The 19,385-nt window shown below is 41.5% G+C and overlaps 1 protein-coding gene across 1 annotated transcript; it reads right to left on the bottom strand.

Moving 5' to 3' along the window:
• Nucleotides 1-471: 471 nt before the first annotated feature.
• SERTM2 (serine rich and transmembrane domain containing 2) lies at nt 472-890 on the bottom strand. Its single transcript, XM_032618732.1, has one exon. It carries the CDS (start codon nt 888-890, stop codon nt 618-620), a length of 273 nt encoding a protein of 90 aa, XP_032474623.1. The 3' UTR covers nt 472-617.
• Between the last annotated feature and the right edge of the window lie 18,495 nt (nt 891-19,385).

Below are 19,385 nucleotides of genomic sequence, written 5' to 3'. Positions count from 1 at the left end.
TGGGATACCCTCTTTGAACAATTAGCCCTTTCAAAGGCAAATTTTCCTTGTTCTTGGAGCCTCCAGGGTCATGTGTTTTTTTACAACAGCTGCATGTGAATTTCTGCAGTCTGAGGTTTGCTCAAGGCCCAGGCTCTCTTTGGTTACCATGGAAACCTCCCTCCCAACCAGCTGCCATTTCCTATATTCCTGGCAAGGAATGAGTCAAACCTCTTAGATATCCCACAAGCAGAGTCAAGATAAAGAATAACACAGAGAGGGCTTCCCTGGTGGCGCAGTGGTTGAGAGTCCGCCTGCCGATGCAGGGGACCCGGGTTCGTGCTCCGGTGCGGGAAGATCCCACATGCCGCAGGAGCGGCTGGGCCCGTGAGCCATGGCCGCTGGCGTCCGGAGCCTGTGCTCCACAGCGGGAGGGACCACAGCAGTGAGAGCCCCGCGTACCGCAAAAAAAAAAAAAAAAAAAAAAAAGAATAACACAGAGAAAACATGAACAACTTGTTAAGTGAACAACTTGTTGATTCCCTACATGGGAGGCTACATGCAACAAAGTCAGCTTTCCTGGACATCAACACACAAGTGTTCACTGAGATCCATTAAAGCTCACTTTCTTCCTGACTTTAAGGAGTGGGGATTCGACTCTGCATCTCTACGTCTGTAAATTGAGGAACACTTTCTGTGCTCTCGGAGGTGATGGGTGAGATGACATGTTTGAGCCGAAGGAGCATTGTGAAGAGCAGGATGAGGAGAATGGCCAGGAGGCTCAGGAATAAGCCCACATACATATACAGGTTGGAATACTTCTCTGAAGTAGTGTCAACCTCTGTTGCCAGGGTGGGGAAATGGGCCCGCCCAGTGAGATTCCCATGGTACTTGAAATGCACCTCCGTCATCACTTAAGACTTGAGTTGGTACCTATTTCTATTTGATTTCTATTGCCCTTGAGGCATTCCACAGTCACTTAGGCTGTCTCTGAATACGCTGGAGGTGTTCTAACAATCTCATACACAAACCAGTCACAACCAGAGCCAAGTCAGTAGTGCACAAGCATCCCCCTCCCAAATAGTTTTTATCAGAACTTCTTAATCACTTTTTTAAAAATACAAATAAAATCTTTTACTTTCCACAGTCCTACTCATATACTGATTAAAATAAATATGGTGAAACTGCTTTATAATACTGGTATGGAGACAAGAATGAGTATTAAATCGGACTTTTCCTGTCTTTTGGTAGAGGGAGAAAGAGCTCTATTTTATCTACAGCTCATCTAAATGTGTGCATTAATTATGTGAATTTAATTGGATTCTTCTGTGGGGAGACTTTCTAAAAGCTTTTGTATATTTCAGGCTCAGCATTTTCTAAAAGCTTTTGTATATTTCAGGCTCAGCATATCTGAGTTTTTACCCTTCTTGTCTTTCTGAATCCCCCATAGGGATGACACTTGTAAGGTTTCTTTCCAGCTGCCACAGCTTGAGGGTTGGAAGTCTAGAGGATGTGACTTTTCTACAGTTCTGTTGACATCCCTCACTGTAGGCTGGAGGGAGAGTGTTGTCAGACCTGGTAATTCTCAGATGGAGGAGGTCTCAGAGATGCAGACAGCAGTAGATCTAGGCTCAGAAGATTTGACTCTTAAAATTCTTCAACAGATTTATTTTCCTGAAAATCAAAAACAACAGCAAAAGGTTCGGGTGTCTAAGAAAAACAGATGGCAATTTGTTTTGAAATAAAAATTAACTGATATGTTGCAAAATGTTTTGCTATAGGAAAATTAGTCTTAAAATGATACCCTGAATTTTTATCATTTTGAATGCTTTTTTTCCTAAGTGGTAAATACCGATTACAAGGTTAAAGAAAAATTCAGATCAGAGAACAGCAGCTAATAACTAGGTTAGGTTAAGACAGTGTTTCCCAGACTAACTGGTCATAAAATTTACCTGAAGTACTTAATAAAATACAGACCGTGGGCCCCCATCTGGACTTTCTGAATCATAATCTCCACAGTAGGGGGCCTGGTCACCACTCTAGAGAGTCATATTTTATTGGTATGGGGTGGGGTCCAACCACTGGTATTTTTAAAAAGCTCCACAAGTGACTGTAAAGTCAGGACTGAGAACCACTGCCCTAGTTTAAGCAGGAAAGCCTAGCATTGAAATAAAGGCCTAAATCTAAGGATTCATTTCTTCAAACCCCAGGTCGCAGTGCCATGGGTCGCTTTAACAAATCATGGAATTTTCAGGAAAGTAGGCTTCCCCCAATTTCGTTTTTGTGTTCTGTCTCTCTCATTTAAGTCTGTGGGGTGAGAATACAGTTTTTTCCCTCAGTATTTGTAGATCAGAAGTAATTGAAAGGGTGTGTTTGTTCTGAGCAAATAACTGCATCACTCATTATTGGTAAAGACAGAACCTTGTCTATTTTTTTTTTTTTTGCGGTACGCGGGCCTCTCACTGTTGTGGCCTCTCCCGTTGCGGAGCACAGGCTCTGGACGCGCAGGCTTAGCGGCCATGGCTCACGGGCCCAGCCACTCCGCGCGGCATGTGGGATCTTCCCGGACCGGGGCACGAACCCGTGTCCCCTGCATCGGCAGGCGGACTCTCAACCACTGTGCCACCAGGGAAGCCCCAGAACCTTGTCTTTATTCACAAAAATATTCAAGTGTGTAAATAGGGTCAACTATTTACTGTTGAAGGCTTCCAAAATGATTTAGCTTGTTTTTCAGAACATGAATTTTTAATATGGGTGACTATAAAAACAACATAAACCACCATCACCTGTCAAACTTCTATGTGCAGTAGTGTCAGAGAGCTGATAATGTAGCCCAGTTCTGTCGCTTGTTAACATGCCCAAGGAGCGTTAATAGGAACAGCTCCAACAATTACATTACTCTTCCTATAATCTTGAATTGTGCGCCCAGCTTGGGAGCATTTCAGCTTAAAGTTTATGTTCACTAACCTGTGGTACTATACTTTCTGTAATCTGCATGATCCTTAGCCTACCTATCTAATTCCCCTACCACCCATGTGGTTCTCAAGAAACAAGAGCAAACAAAGAGACAGGGTCTCTTTCTACTGTCTTTGAGCTATGGTCTAGGAAACATTTTTGCAATACTTAGAGGTACATCTATTTTGATTTCTGATTCACTAACAAGTGGAAAAGATAATCACGTAGGTACCCTTTTGTTCCCTAGAAACACCAGCCCCAAAGGCAATGGTTCTCCTGAGTAGCTTGTTACAAATGCCGATTGCAGGGTCTACTCTTGGGAGCTCCTTCTCCCCAGACCACTCTATTCTTAGCCTTGCTTGTCCTCCCAAATCCAGTTTTTCTCAAGAGTGTGATGCACGAACCCCTTACCTGATTTAAAATGTAGACTCCTAGGCCCTTCCCCAGGCCTACTGAGTTCTAATATCTTGGATCAAGGCCCAGGAATATGCATTCTAAGCACAAGATTTTCATGTGATTCTTTGCATGTAGAGCTTTGAGAGTTAACTATCAGTTTCTCTATCGAGATATCCCAGCTAAAGAACATAGCTAATCTTATTGGTTGTTTGGGGACCCTACTTTAAAAAACTATTAAAAGAGTGCCACAGGTTGAATTATGTCCCCCCCAAAAGATATGTTGAAGTCCTAACACCCAGTACCTGTGAATGTGTTGTGACCTTATTTGAAAAAAGGGTCTTTGCAGATGTAATCAAGTTAAAATGAGGTCATTAGGTTGGCCCTAATCCAGTATGACTGGTGTCCTTATAAGAAGAGAAGACAGAGACGTTCAGGGGGAAGACAGAGACAGAGATTGGAGTGATGGATCTACAGACCAGGGAATGCCAAGGATTGCCAGTAAACACCAGAAGCTAGAAGAACCAAGGGAGGATTTTACCCTACAGATTGCAAAGGGAGCATGACCAAGCTGATGCCTTGATTTCAGACTTCTAGCCTCCAGACCTAAGAGAATAAATTTCTGTTTTAAGCCACCCAGTTTGTGGTACTCTGTTTATGGCAGTCCTAGGAACCGAATACACAGAGTAATCACCCTGAGGCCCTAGGGTTTTGGAACCCTTGGGGCAATGTTTCTGAAGGAAGTCCCTGGAAGATTTGTATTACAAATGCAGGTTTCTGGGCCTTTCTCCTTGCTTCCTAGATCAGAATCTCTCGGGATAGGACCCTGAAGTCTACATTTGTGACAAGCTACCCATTTAGAGTTTTAAGTACACTCTGCAAGGAATGGTTTCCAGTCCCTGTTGCCCTCAGGATCACTTACGAAACCCTTTGAAAATATGTATACCTGGGTTCTTCCTTCAGAGGTTCTGATTCAGTAGGTTTGTGTGGGGCATGAACAGCTGTAGTGCTTAAAGTTCCACAGGTGATTTCGATATGTGACCTGGGCTGAGAAGCACCACTCTACAAATGGAACAGAGCGTTGCAGAGTCAGGACTCTGACAGTCCCGGGCCACCCACATAGAGGCATTACTTTTTCACCTGGCCTCCAGAAGACAAGTGGAAGGAAAATAAACACTCACTGCTAGTGCAATCCAAGTGTGAAAAGCCTCAACAGTAGTATAGTATCTTTTTGGTCTCCTGTGGACCTCCAAATACACAGATTTGGGTAAGGCAGGCTTCTTGGTTGGGTACATTGTCATCATCGGTGCATCCAGGGTCCCTTTTATTCGTTTACTCAGTAACACCCATGGACAAACACCTGTAAACAAACACCTACCAACTGTAAGGTTGAGAATAACTAATAATTTACATGACATCTACCTACGCTCCTCCCTATCTCATCCCACACCTCCCCAGAAATTATCAGTATTCTGAATTTTGTTAGTCGTTACCTTGCTTTTATTTACACACACACACCTGTGCCTAAACACTATGTTGTTTATTTTTGTCTTGAACTTTATAAAAAAATCGTCAAGAAATACGTCATCTTCGATTTGCTCTTTTTACTCTACAGTCCATTACTATATGATTTATTTATAATTAATCTTACAGGATGAAAAAGGAATAAAGATTTGGTAGCCCATATTGCCTTTGAGAGTCCTTACTGTCTTTGGACTTTACTCCATTCTCCTTAGCTTGGCGTTCAAGGCTGTCAATGTCCTAGCCCTGGCTGACTTTAATTCCTTCCACTACCCTCCTTTCCAATCAAGCCGTAATGCTCACTGTCACCTACTTCCCCGCCTCCATGTTTTTGTTTGATCAGTTTCTTCCATCTTTGCATATCTCTGCTTGGGGAAATGCTAGCATTCTTCATAGTTACGCTCATGAAACTGACCTTGATTTCTCATCCAAATCCTAACTCCCACAGGCTTTCTCTGTCTCCTAGAGAAATTACATTCACCTAATACTGTATCTATTTGCTGTATTTTCCCCCAAATTGTAATTTATAAACCCCTTGAGGATCTTTTTCAACCTTCTGTCCCTTATACAACTGTGCTCGCAATAGCTGCTCAATAATTGTTGAACAAATGCATGGGTATGACTGAAGAAATGTACTTAGCACTGACAATTTAGAGAGAAGCATAGTGTTATCTCTGTTCTGATAGCTAATATAGCTTGGGGAAGCACGTGAAACTCCCTTTTATTTTTATTCCCTTCCCCCACTCCCCTATCTCTTATTGTGCAAACGAGACTAAATTCCTGATTATCTTCTGGAATTAAGGAATAATCACTTTGTGGGAATTCCCTGGTGGTCCAGTGGTTAGGACTCAGTGCTCTCACTGCTGTGGGCCCGGGTTCAATCCCTGGTGGGGGAACTAAGATCCCACAAGTTGCACAGCACAGCACAGCCAAAATTTTTTTTTTAAAAAAGGAACAGTCACTTTGTTAGAAACTTTGCTCTTGAATTACTATTTCAGTTGCATGATTTTAAAGGAAAACTACATGGAATGGGTTTACAGCCTTAAGTTTTAGAAAGTTCAATTGTGTCTATAAATGCTTTTCAGTAACAATAATACTGCCTCCTACACAGTCGACCCTTAATCTTCCTTAAGGTCTAAATACTTACTAAATATTTATTAGAATTCTATGAAGCCTAGAGAAGCTTTAGAGAACAATGATCTCACGTACAGTTGTCAACTTCTTTAAACATTTCATTTGAGGGTTTGGAAAACTAACTAGCCATGTACTTCTTAAAACCTCTGCAGTCTGCAGAACACCAAACATCCTGTTCAATGCAGACAAGTCTATCAATTTAATTCCTTAAATCTTAAGGACTTTGAAATGAGTAAATGAAAAGTTACATACTGGGGAGTCCTCTTTGTTAATCTGCTCCTGCATCTGTGACAACTTCTCATAAAAGCTTTCGGAACAGGATTGCCATAGCTCTCTTTGCTAACTAACTACTTAGTTGCACGGATAATGTGATTGCTCCATTAAAAGCTCTGGACCATTTGGAAAGAAAAACAACCATGCAATTTCAAAAGAAATCAAAATTCTATTAATTCTAAAGAATCTGGTTTTTGTGGAAAGACCCTTGTAGGATTTTAGTATCCTGCAGTTCTTTCTGGAAAGCTAATAAAATGAAAATCAGTCTCCAGTCTTCGTAAAAGTGATGGAAAGCTGTTGAGGGACGAGGAGGAGAGTGCGGGATAGGAAAAAGGGTAAGGAATTAGGAAAAAAGGATGATAGAGAAGACGGGACGAGGGAAGGAAGGAAATGTGAGAAGTAAGGTGATGAGGAGTGTGGGAAGTGGATAAGAGGTGGGAGGAAATGAGTGGTTAAGAGATAGAGGTGAAGATACGGAAGCAGGAAAACATTGGGAAACAGACGAAGAAAGGAAAGGGGGAGGGAAGTTTGGGGGAAGGGAAAATGGAAAGAGATTAACTTAATAATAATTGGCCAATGTCCAACATTAGCCTGAACATCCGGTTTACTTGTAACGTAAATCAAAACACCCACAAGCAATGTGAATGCACCTCTGATTTTCTGATTGCATGTTTTGTCCTTAACTTGGTAAATAAAACTCTTGGTAAAAAAAACAAAAAAACACTTCTTGAGTTTTTGGTATGAACACTGAAATCCCAAGTCTCCCGTAATGTTCAGCGTCAGCATAGTATATATAACCTTGCAGAAGCAAAACAACATACACACCCGGACCATGAATTTTGCTCCTTAAAATGAGATGGGAATGTGGAGCTTTCTCCATCCATCAACGCTGAGAGGGATTCCTAGGGTGAAACTTGTTTCTAATAAGAGAAAAAGTGCTGGGGATACAGAGATAAATGTAACCTGATCCCTGTTTGGATCCTCAAGGAGCTTGCCATAGTTACTTTTACTTTAACATGACAAAGTTCTGAAAACAATTCACTGGTAATTTTACATTTTTCTGAATGACACCTGCCTATATAATTTCAGAGCTGAAATCCCACCACATAGCTAAGGAAAATGATCAGAGAAACGACTCAGAAGAGACAGTCAAAACTATCAATTGCAACAGCTTTGAGGAGTTAACGTTCTGTTCGTATTTATCTGTCCCGTGTGAGGGAAAGAAAACTAAGGGAGGTGGAAGCTGTTAGAGTATCTAGTTCCACATCAGCCTGTGAAAAAACAATTCCAGCACAAGTGCTTCTTCAATGGCTGGAGCCATTAAGTAACAAGCTTCTCAAGTGGGAGTTGCTGTATCTTCTGCGGCAGATGGTGCCTATTTGTCACACCTGCCGATAAATAAAATGCAGCTCGTTTCACCGTAAATAACATCATAATATTTCCAAATCTCTCTTACCTTTCCTGGCTCACAGGATGAATGGGATTAGCCATTTAAGCATCCCTTTTGAAGCATGCATTGGCAGGCAAGTTGTTCAGGAACATCTCTGGAATATCTGGAAAATAGAAAGAAAGCCTTGTTTTGCCACAGAAGCAGGACTATATTCATGCAAATATGCTTTCTCTTTCATCTTCCTGAAGAGTCAGACCTTTCCAGCGTAAAACAGAAAAGCACCCTCTATCAGTTACTTAAAATTCCAGTTGCCACTTACAGCTTCAGAGTGCAGTTTCAGATGCCTGCTTCTTATAAACTCCAAAGAGAGAAGTGTCTGTTTGGATGTGTATGTACCATCCGGAACACTTGAATGGAAGCAGCCTGAATAGTGAAGTCCCCAGTTCCTCTTTCGCAGGCAACAGTTTAGAGCGTGCGGGAAAGGTAGTGATTCAGCTCTGCCTTGTCGTAGCGGTGTGGAGCCGAGAGGGAGGAGGTAAGAGAGAAGCTGAGCAGCAAAGTTTGTATAAGCCGTCCACTTTAACCCCTTCGAGTCTTCTTCATGAATCTGTAGGACTAGTGAAGACTCCCTGTTTCTGTAAAAGCCTCTTCATATGACATTTAAGGGGATCAGATCTCCTGCTCAATTCAAGAGCTTTTTCATCTTAGGTTTATAGTAATATATGCATAGAATTGAAACCAAACATGCCAGGATATAGTGGTATTTAAATAATTCCATCTTTATAAACAGAATGTGTGCGTATGTTGGGGAAACTTTTTTGTAAGCGCCAACTGAATACTTTTATTTTGAATTTTTTGTGGAGATTTAACATCAGTATTGGAATCTAGGTCTGAGTTTCTGGTTGGGGGTCTAAGCTTTAGGTAGAATATCTTTGAAGAAGGCATATCTATCCAGGGTACATGTGCCATTAAAAATGATTCATCCAACTGTAGTTTGTTTAACTGCCATTACTGTGTTTTACATATTGTGGCAAGAGGAAGGAGATTAACATTTCTTGAGTGCCTACTCTGTGTCAAGCATTTAATGTAGAGAATCTCATTTAATCCTCACAACAACGCTGTGACTTGTATATTATTATTCTCATTTTACAAATAAGGAAACAGAGGCTCAGAGATGAAGCATGTCATGTAGTTTAGTACGCTTGGAGCCAGTATTTGAAAACAAGGCAGTGTGATCCCAAAGTCTCTGCTCTTTTCTCTGTAGCAGTAGTTCTTCACCTCTGGTATGTCTTGGATTCCTTTGAGAACTTAATGAAAGCTATGGATTGTCCTCTTCCTCAGAAATAGGCATATAATTTCCATGCTCCATGGCCTCCAGGTTAAGAACAGCTGAACAGGGCTTCCCTGGTGGCGCAGTGGTTGGGAGTCCTCCTGCCGATGCAGGGGACACGGGTTCGTGCCCCGGTCCGGGAAGATCCCACATGCCGCGGAGCGGCTGGGCCCGTGAGCCATGGCTGCTGAGCCTGCGCGTCCGGAGCCTGTGCTCCACAGTGGGAGAGGCCACAACAGTGAGAGGCCCGCGTACTGCAAAAAAAAAAAAGAACAGCTGAACGCCCTCATGTCCAATATTACAACATTATTAGTGCATTGTTCAAAAACTCATGGTCATCAACAATTTTTAGTATGAAATTAATAATTCCATATTATTAATAATAGTATATAATAATAATAGCATAATAATGTATTATGCCAATCTTTAAGAAATTACTGCAGTGCTTTTTCCTTTATCCCAAATTTTAACAAATCTTGCATCTTTTTTTTTTTTTTTTTTTTTTTTTGCGGTACGCAGGCCTCTCACTGTTGTGGTCTTTACCATTGTGGAGCACAGGCTCCGGATGCGCAGGCTCAGTGGCCATGGCTCACGGGCCCAGCCACTCTGCGGCATGTGGGATCTTCCCGGACCGGGGCACGAACCCGTGTCCCCTGCATCGGCAGGCAGACTCTCAACCACTGTGCCACCAGGGAAGCCCCCAAATCTTGCATCTTTTAACTTTTCATTTCCCTCATTCTAGTGGTTACAGTGGGTTGAGACTCTCCTTGAAATTGTTAATACCTCACCAGCATAGTCTAATACCCTGTGGAGTATGCTGGGGTCTCTCAAACTGGAGTAGTATGCTCAAGATTCATGAAACTACAGGGTAAACATAATGCATTTTTCTAGAGGATCTCAGATAGGGAGAACGTAGGTAACTTGAGTGATAATTTTCAAGATAGTTTATATGACAATAAACATATTGTAGAATAAAATGCAAATTTTGTATGCACTTTTACAATCAAGCATGAGACTTCAGAGAAATGTTGCACTTGTGGTGGTGCCTGTTTGGGCTACCCAGACTTCTCCAGGGGTACGTGTTGACTCTATTCTGCCATTTGGGATATTTTGGTGAAAAAGTTGGAAGGTCACACGTTGTAACAAAAAGACCATGGATTTTGAAGTCAGATAGACCTAGGTTTCAGCCTCAGCTTTGATCTATATTTTCTAGGTTACCTTGAGAAAGTCTAATTTCTCAGTTTTATCGTCTGTAAAAGAGGGAAAAACTCTCTTCATGAGGATTATATGGGAAAACATCTCTAAAGCCTGCACTACATGGTAGATGCTCAATAAATGTTAATGCTGCCATCTCAATTTTTTAAATGTCCAAAGAGAATGAGGCTACTTGAATATAACTGGAGACTTCATTAGGGGTAGTCTAATGTTTCCAACCTAATTAGGAAAAAGAAGCCTTAGGTAACATGATATTAAAATGCAAGTTTCCAGGAAGGCATAATAGATGCCCTAGAGTAGATGGGAAATTCCAAAGCCAGATCATGACATACAGAGTTTGCAAAGGAAATGCTCCAGAACAGGTTCCAAGAAATAAAAAGAAGTCAGGTTGTGGAGGAGACTGGGGGGAAAACTTGTGAAAACATTTCTTTGTAGAGATCTGTTGCCAGGCTAAGACTCCATTCCACCTTCTACAGGAGTGTTGGAATAGTGGAGGTTTTACCTCCTTCACCTCAACCCTAGTGAGAGGGGTTTCACCAGACCATCAGAGAGCTTGACATTTGTTCTCTGCAGTAGGAGCAGAGAACTGGAGCTGCACTTCATTCTGAGAAAGCTTAACATGGCCCTTGGCAGGAAGACAGGGTTGACTGTTTTGGGATTGGCCAGCATTCCCAGAATTTATCAGGCAAGGGATGTTTGAGGGTTTCCTGAGAATCAATCAAAAGGGTGTCATGCAAGAGAGAGAGCCAAGGTGGGGTCACACTAGACCCTGTCCAATAGAGCCACCTGGAGGGATGTAGAGACCCCAGAAAAAAAAAGCTGGAGATAACTGTTGGATTCCTAGGGGTGGAGGAAAGAGTTGTAAACTACCAACCTGAATATAAATTATAAACCCAGGTCTCCCAAATTGCAGGAGAGGGGTCCTCCGTGATGGGAACATTTAAAGAACCCAGAGAAGAGCCAGAGACCCAGAGAGTGGGAAGCCATTTCTTCTACCAAGGAAGAAAAGACCGATCCCTTTACCTCTCTTACCTGTTCCTGCTTCCACCCTGGTGAGGGTCCAAATAGGAGCTGGCAAGTGGGGAGAGAAAGAAGAAAACCTATCATCCCCCACTTCTCCAAAGGCAGAGAACCACCACCTACAGGCCTCAGTGTGGAGTGGGAGGGGGGACCTTATTTCCAAGTAAAGCCTAAAGAATTTGATTAATATCTTGGACTGAATATGTTCTGATTACTGAATCAAGACTGTGTTTTGTGACTTTGAGTGATTTTAGGACTGTTTACTCTTGAAGGAATGAACAGGAAAATTATGTGACTTGTCCAAGTTTCTATCCAAGGTCAGAGAAATTTTACCCCAAAGGAGTATATTTTATTTGCACATTAGGAGACAAAATGAAGTTGTGTTTTGATTCCATCATTAATTATACTTTTAAAAATATTGCTTATAAATATTAATTCATTCCTTCATTCAATGAATATCTGAGTGCTTTTATGTGCCAGGCATTGTGCTAGAAATAGGACATACAGTGAAATGAAAAATAGTCCTTGCCTTCAAATTGTTTATGATCTATGGCAGGGGTCAGCAAATGCTGACCTTTTTCTGTAAAGGGCCACAGAGTAAATATTTTAGGCTTTGAGGGACACTTAAGATCTCTGTTGTAAACTCCTCCTTCTTCAACCAATTCTATAAAAATGCAAAACCATTCTTGAGGTCTAAACAAAAAGAGGTCATGGGTCAGATTTAACCCATGGGCCCTAGTTTACTGGCTCCTTATGTGTGGAAGAAACAAACTTTTAAAAACCACCAATTAGGGCTTCCCAGGTGGCGCAGTGGTTGAGAGTCCGCCTGCCGATGCAGGGGACACGGGTTCGTGCCCCGGTCTGGGAAGATCCCACATGCCGCGGAAGCGGCTGGGCCCGTGAGCCATGGCCGCTGAGCCTGCGCGTCCGGAGCCTGTGCTCCGCAACGGGAGAGGCCACAACAGTGAGAGGCCCGCGTACTGCAAAAAAACAAAAAAACAAAAAACCACCGATTACCATACATTTATTATGATTGAAGATGTGCTTAGGATACTCTAGGGAATCGTGACTTCCTGGAAGTGGCAATGTTGATTTGAGACCTGAAGGATGAGTAAGAGTTGGTCAGTGTTAAAGGAGGTGAGTGCTATTCAAGGCAGAAGGAGCTGCCTATACAGAGGCACCAAAGCTTGACAGAGCTTTGTTCACTTCAGAAACTACAGAAGGGGAAACTGAACTTTACAGAGGTTAAATAGTTTGCTCAAGATCACACAACTAGTTGTGCTCGGCCCCGGGCGTCCCCGGGAGTCCCGACCAGCAGGACAAATCCTTGTGAGTCCGAGGAGGAACCTGTAGGGGTTGAAAAGAGAAGAAGGGGCAGGAGACGCGAAAGAATGGAGGCAAGACAAAATCCTGATCAAGCCTCAAACCTTTATTGTTGCAGTAGCTGTATTTATACAGTACAGAGAAAGGGGGGCGGGATCCAGAATAAGGGAAGTACTTGGCAAATTATCATTGGTGCTGCGTGCGCGGGCTTTCGTTGGAAGCGCGGGCTTTCGTTTTTAGGCGCGGGCTTTTATCTCATTAAGCAGGAAGAGAAGCAGGATGTCGGCCATCTTCTAATGGCGAAAACTTCTTGGCTCCCAACATCTCCTCCCTTTTTATTTCTTTTAAGGAGGTGGGCATTAACCGAGTGAGGGAGTAGTGACCTGAATCCTCCCGTGGACAATGTATGTGTGTCCACCATTGCTGGCTCTTGGTATCTTTTGGGGAGGAGAGGCAGAGCCAAGAATAATCTTAGATACTGAAGCCAAAAACAATGTTTAGATACCAACCTCTTTCATAATTCAGGTATACTCACAGGGAATAACAGAGATTACCTCATGTATAAAGGTTTTCCCTTGTGCATGCTTTGCTGTCACACTCAACTCGGTACCCATACCCTCCCATCAAAGAGGGGGGTAGGCATGTCTCTGTCTCATGCCGCTCCAGTGGAGGGGCAGCCAGAATCATCTTTTGGTTCTGCTTCAGGTTAAATTCTGAGGCAAGTGTGGAGGGGGTTCAGCCTGGCTGACAACCAGCAAAGATGACAGGATCAGGGTCACAACGGATAGTCCTTGTTGTCTTTGTCGTCTTTTCAATGCCAAGAGGATCTCCATCTTTTTCTGAAAAGGAAAAGAAATACAATCTCAGGGAAAAGGGCCCTGGATAATTTTCATTATTTCATAGAATTTATAGGTTTAATAAGACGCTCGGGCAGCCAACGTCTGGGTGAGGGGAACTTGTCCAGATTTTTGAGGAACAAACCGAATCGCCCCTTGGTTCGGTTCCAAGGAAGGGGCCAGGGGCTGGCCCCGTGAAAAGTTTCCCTGTTTTTTGGCCATTTATGTCCGTTTTTGAATAACATTCCGAAGACCAATGTTTGCCTCTTTTACAGCGAGGACAAACGGTGGTGGGAGGAGCTCGGGATTGATGTTGGGGTTGTTGTGGGTTAGCCTTTGATGACTGTCCTTGTCTATATAGTGGACAATCCCGGGCAAAGTGTCCAGGTTGTTTGCAATTATAGCAAGTTTTTTGTTGTTTGTCTAGGGCGGATGTGTCTTTAAATAAAATCTTTTAGGGCGGCTCCTATTGCAAGGCCAACAAAATGGGAGGGACCAATTCCGGAACACAATTTAATATAATCAGCAAGGCTACCACCACGATGAGCCCGAAGGGCAGCCTGGCAGGCCGGATTAGCATTTTCATAAGCTAAATGTTTAACAAAGGCGTTATCAGTTTCACTGTCGCCCACCAGACGTTCGGTGGCGTCCGTGAGGCGGCTAATAAACTCACAATAAGGCTCTTCTGGTCCCTGGCGAATTTTCGCCAAGGAAGTTGTGGCCGAACCCTTAGGCGGAAGGCGGCGCCAGGCCTTAAGGCCAGCATTTTGTATTTGAGCCAACAGACCAGGGGGAAAAGCAGCCTGAGCCTCACTGGAATCATAGGGGCTGCTTTAAGAATTGTTTCTCTGGTCTCAACAACCTTTTGGATATCGGGGTCAAAAAAATGACCCGTAAGAATCTCTCTAATTAAATTCCAATATGAAAATGCAGTCACAGGTACTTTAGAAGGCCCAAAAGTCTTATAATAATCATTTAAACAATCTCCTACACGATTCCAACATTTTTTATCTATCGTCCCTTCTTGTGGGAACCATGGGCAAACATCAGACAAAAATATAAAAAAAAAATCACGCAAATCTTTTTTTCTAGCCTTAATCTTTCGCATCTTGAGGGAATCCTCGATCCCCTGAAGAAAGAGTTCGTGGGAACTCAATTCCTGTCCCATTTTTAAGCTCCACTTACCTTACTCTCTACCGGTCACAACTGCCGAAGGGCGGCTAGTCCTCCGGGGACCTAATCGAGCCGCACTTTCGAGTTCACTCTCGCGGCGGCTCAGTGGGTGCCTGGCCAGGCGTTCGTAAGCGTGCTACCTCCGTTAGGATCCGTTCCTCGTGCCCCACGTTGGGCGCCAATTGTGCTCGGCCCCGGGCGTCCCCGGGAGTCCCGACCAGCAGGACAAATCCTTGTGAGTCCGAGGAGGAACCTGTAGGGGTTGAAAAGAGAAGAAGGGGCAGGAGACGCGAAAGAATGGAGGCAAGACAAAATCCTGATCAAGCCTCAAACCTTTATTGTTGCAGTAGCTGTATTTATACAGTACAGAGAGAGGGGGGCGGGATCCAGAATAAGGGAAGTACTTGGCAAATTATCATTGGTGCTGCGTGCGCGGTCTTTTATCTCATTAAGCAGGAAGAGAAGCAGGATGTCGGCCATCTTCTAATGGCGAAAACTTCTTGGCTCCCAACAACTAGTAAGTGATGGAGACTAAAATCTTAACCCAGGTGTGCCTGAATATAAACCTATGCTCCTAACCACTGTATCATACTCCTGCCCTGGTACTAAAGCTGTGTCTAAGATCTGCTTCTTACTTTTTGCAAGTCAGCAGCTCTTTCTGGCTCACTTCTGATTCCCTTGGGGGTGAAAATGTCAAAGTTCTAGAAGGGCTTGCAAGACCTTCAAAATAAGACAGTGAATCAATAATGTTGGGTTGTCATGATTACAAGTCTAGTTCTCCCTTTTAAAAATAACCCTTCCACCCAATAAAGCCTAGCACGCATTGCTCAAATTCAGAGTTTGCTTATTTCTTCCTTACAGGAAAGGGTTTTTCCCCGCCTGGTAGCTAAGCCCTAGCACTGTGATAATGTAATTTCTTACCTTATTGTTATAGATTTATAATGAAGTAATAGTACCCTTTGGTTTGGACTACATATGGTGATTGGTCCAAGTACTGTTCTGATCTTCATCACTCACACCGATGACCTTGGTCAAATGAGTTTACTGAGCACAGATTAAATCTGTCAATTTTTTTTATTGATTGCTTGGTGGATTTTTATTTTCCCCATGGTTTAGAAAGCTAGGTTAGCCATGCAACAACTACCCCCTTAACGTCTGCCATGCACTCTTGGAGTCAGCAAGACTAAAGGTTGCAGTAAGGAGGAAAAGGGAATGGGAATGGTCCAGACTTGCTGTTGCTGGCCTTCCACTGGTCAGTGGCTCTTAACCAGGCTGTGCTTGGTCACTCAGGGAGCTCTTTCAAAATACAGAATCTTGGCCATATCCCAGACCTTCTGCAGGGCTGAAACCTGAGAATATGCATTTTTAACAAGCTCCCCAGGTTAAGAACCACTGCCTTGTGGGAATAGACAGATAGGTCCCTAATGAACTGATTGTTTTAAAAAATATATCAGACACTCTTGGTCTATGCATAGAAATTCTGCTGTTTTTTTACAGAAATAGAAAAAAACAATCCTAAAATGCATCGGGAACCACAAAAGACCCTGAATAGCCAAAGCAATCTTGAGAAAGAAAAGCAAAGCTGGAGGCACCACACTTCCTGATTTCAAACTATATTACAAAGCTATAGTAATCAAAACAGTATGATACTGGCATAAAAACAGATACATAGACCAATGGAGCAGAATCAAGAGCCCAGAAATAAACCCATACATATATGGTCAAATAATATTTGATGAAGAAGCCATTAATACTCAAAGGAGAAAAGACAGATTCTTCTTCAATAAATTGTTTGGGGAAAAATGGATATTCACATGCAAAAGAATGAAACTGGACCCCTATCACACACCACTCACAAAAATTAACTCGATATAGATTAAACAGTTAAATGTAAGACCCGAAACCATAAAACTCCTAGAAGAAAACAGGGAAAAAGTTCCTTGACATTGGTCTTGGCAATGACTTTTTGGATATGACACCTAACGCACAAGCAACCAAATAAAAAATAAAAAGTGGGACTACATCAAACTAAAAAGCTCTGCACAGCAAGATAAATGATCAGCAAAATAAAAAGACAACCTACAGAATGGGAAAAAACATTTTCAAGCCATCTAATAGGATAAGGGGTTAATATCCAAGATATATAAGGAGCTTATACAACTCAAGAGCAAAATCATCATCGTCATCATCATCATAATCATCCAATTGAAAAATGGGCAAAGGATCTGAATAGACATTTTTCCAAAGAAGATATACACGTGGCCAACAAGTACATGAAAAGGTGCTCAACATCACTCATCATCACGGAAATGCAAATCAAAACCAAAGTGAGATATCACTTCACACCTATTAGTATGTTTAATATCAAAAAGACAACAGCTAAGCACTAGCAATGATGTGGAGAAGATGGAACCATTGTGCATTATTTTTGGGAATGTAAATTGGTGCAACAACTATGGAAAACAGTATGGCAGTTCCTCAAAAAATAAAATAAAAATAGAACTACCATATGATCCAGAAATCTCCACTTCTGGGTATATATCCAAAGGGAAAGAAATTACTATCTTGATTTGTACTCCCATGTTCACTGAAACATTATTTACAATAACAAAGACATGGAAACACTTAAGTATCCCCTGATGGATGAATGTGTATATGTATATAATATATATAGGAATATTATTCAGCCATATAAAGAAGGAAACCCTGTCATTTGCAACAGCATAGATGAACCTTGAGGGCACTATGCTAAGTGAAATAAGTCAGACAGAGAAAGACAAATGCTGATGATATTACTTATAAGTAGAATCTAAAAACACCCAAAGTCATAGAAACAGAGAGTAGAATGGTAGTTGCCAGTGCGTGTTGGGTGGGGAGAGGGTGAGGGAAGTGAGTGAAAGGGGTCAAAGGGTACAAACTTCCATTTATAAGATGAATAAGTCTTGGAGATGTAATGTATAGCATGGCGACTGTAGTTAACAATACTCTGTCTGTATACTTAAAAGTTGCTAACAGAGTAGATCTTAAAATTCTCACCACAAAAAATAAAAGTAACCATGGGAGGTAGCAACTATATAAAGTCATGGATGTGTTAACTAATCCTATAGTGGTACTCATTTATATATATATATAAAATCTCACATCGTACACCTTAAACTTACACATGTTATATGTCAGTTACATCTTAATAAAGCTGAAAAATAAAAGAAAATTCTGCTTAAGAAGGGAGTATATTGAAGTTCATTGTTCTAATGTTTCAGTAACCTGTAAAATGGGCTTTTGTCACTAATCAGTTGGATATCATCACAGTAATGAGTATGATGCTCTTTAGTGCTATACTTCCAGAAGAAATTAAACAAATAACAAAGTGAGAGCTCAAACTGTAGTCAAAACAGGTTTATGGGGAGTTCCCTGGTGGTCCAGTGGTTAGGACTCGGTGATTTCACTGCTGAAGGCCAGGTTCAGTCCCTGGTCGGGGAACTAAGATCCCACAAGCTACACTGCATGGCCGGGAAAAAAAAAAAGTTTTATGTATTTCAATAAGTTAAAGATGGCAGACAGATTACATGCATATATTACCTCTACACCCCAAGATAGCAAAAGAATACAAAAGATATAAATTCATGATGATGAAGAGAATGGGAAGGGAGCCATTAGTGGATGAAAGTTGGATGAAAGCTGGAAAACAGATGGAGGTGTAGTAACTGATAGAGTAGTGTAGAAGTCACAGTTACTATCAGTAGTAACTGATAAAGTAGTATAGAAGTCACAGTTTACAATACTTGCAGAGGGGCAATACAGTGAAAGAGAAAGTCACCCTTCCCTGCATAAATGCTGTTTGAAAAAGAGAATGAGTGAGTCGTAAGGCATAAGGGGGGAGGGAATAAATTAAGTCATTTTTAATAGAGTCCCCCATTATTCCCCCCAATCTGGTGAACAGAATACCTTGTGGTCAGAAATATCCTCCATGAGCTCCAAAAAATTGGAGTGTTATTCTTTAAAGAGATTGAGAGGTCCAAGAGAAAAGGCCTCCACATTTTTACATTTAGGAAATCCTCCAACAAAATGACTAGCTCCCCATTCATGTATATGAAGCTCCCAATCACTTTTTTTAATGCCTCATTCATCCATATGAACAAAAAAAATCAATGATCACCAAATATTTAAGGAAAACTTTCAACATGAAAGAATGATAAACAGATAGAAAAAAAAAATCAAGGACCCTTGAGAGAGAAAAAAAGAGGAGAGGCAAAACACCCTAATTAGTATACTAAGAGAGATTTAAGAAAACATTGCATTTATATAACAGGATATTTGAAAATAAATAAAAGGAGGACAAGAAAGATATCTTGAAATAAAAGATATTTTAAATTTATTTAAAGATATTTAAATAAAAGATTGCTGAGATAAAATTCAAGGGAAGATTTGGAATATAGAGTTGAGAAAGTATCAAAGAAAGTAGCACAAGACTAAAAGAAGGAAAATGAGATAGAAAATAAAACATGACACATAGAAGGAAAACACAGAAGATCCAACATTTGACTAATAGGAATTCAAGAGAGAACAAAGTAGAGAGAATTATCAAAGAAATAATACAAGAGAATTTTTCAGAGTATATTCTTATGAAATTTCAGAATACAAAGTGTAAAGATATCCTCAAAGCTTCCAGAGAGAAAAACAATAACCTACAAAGAAATGAGAATGATATTGACTTTGGACTTCTTTTATTTTAATTGAAGTAGAGTTGATTTACAATGTCATGCTAGTTTCAGGTGTACAGCACAGTGATTCAGTTTTATATATATGTATTTTTTCAGATTCTTTTCTTTTATAGGTTATTACA

The sequence above is a fragment of the Phocoena sinus genome, chromosome X (assembly GCF_008692025.1).
Source record: "Phocoena sinus isolate mPhoSin1 chromosome X, mPhoSin1.pri, whole genome shotgun sequence".
Taxonomy (NCBI): domain Eukaryota; kingdom Metazoa; phylum Chordata; class Mammalia; order Artiodactyla; family Phocoenidae; genus Phocoena; species Phocoena sinus.
Note: the sequence above shows the minus strand (reverse complement) of the source record. Positions and strands in the feature narration are given on the sequence as shown.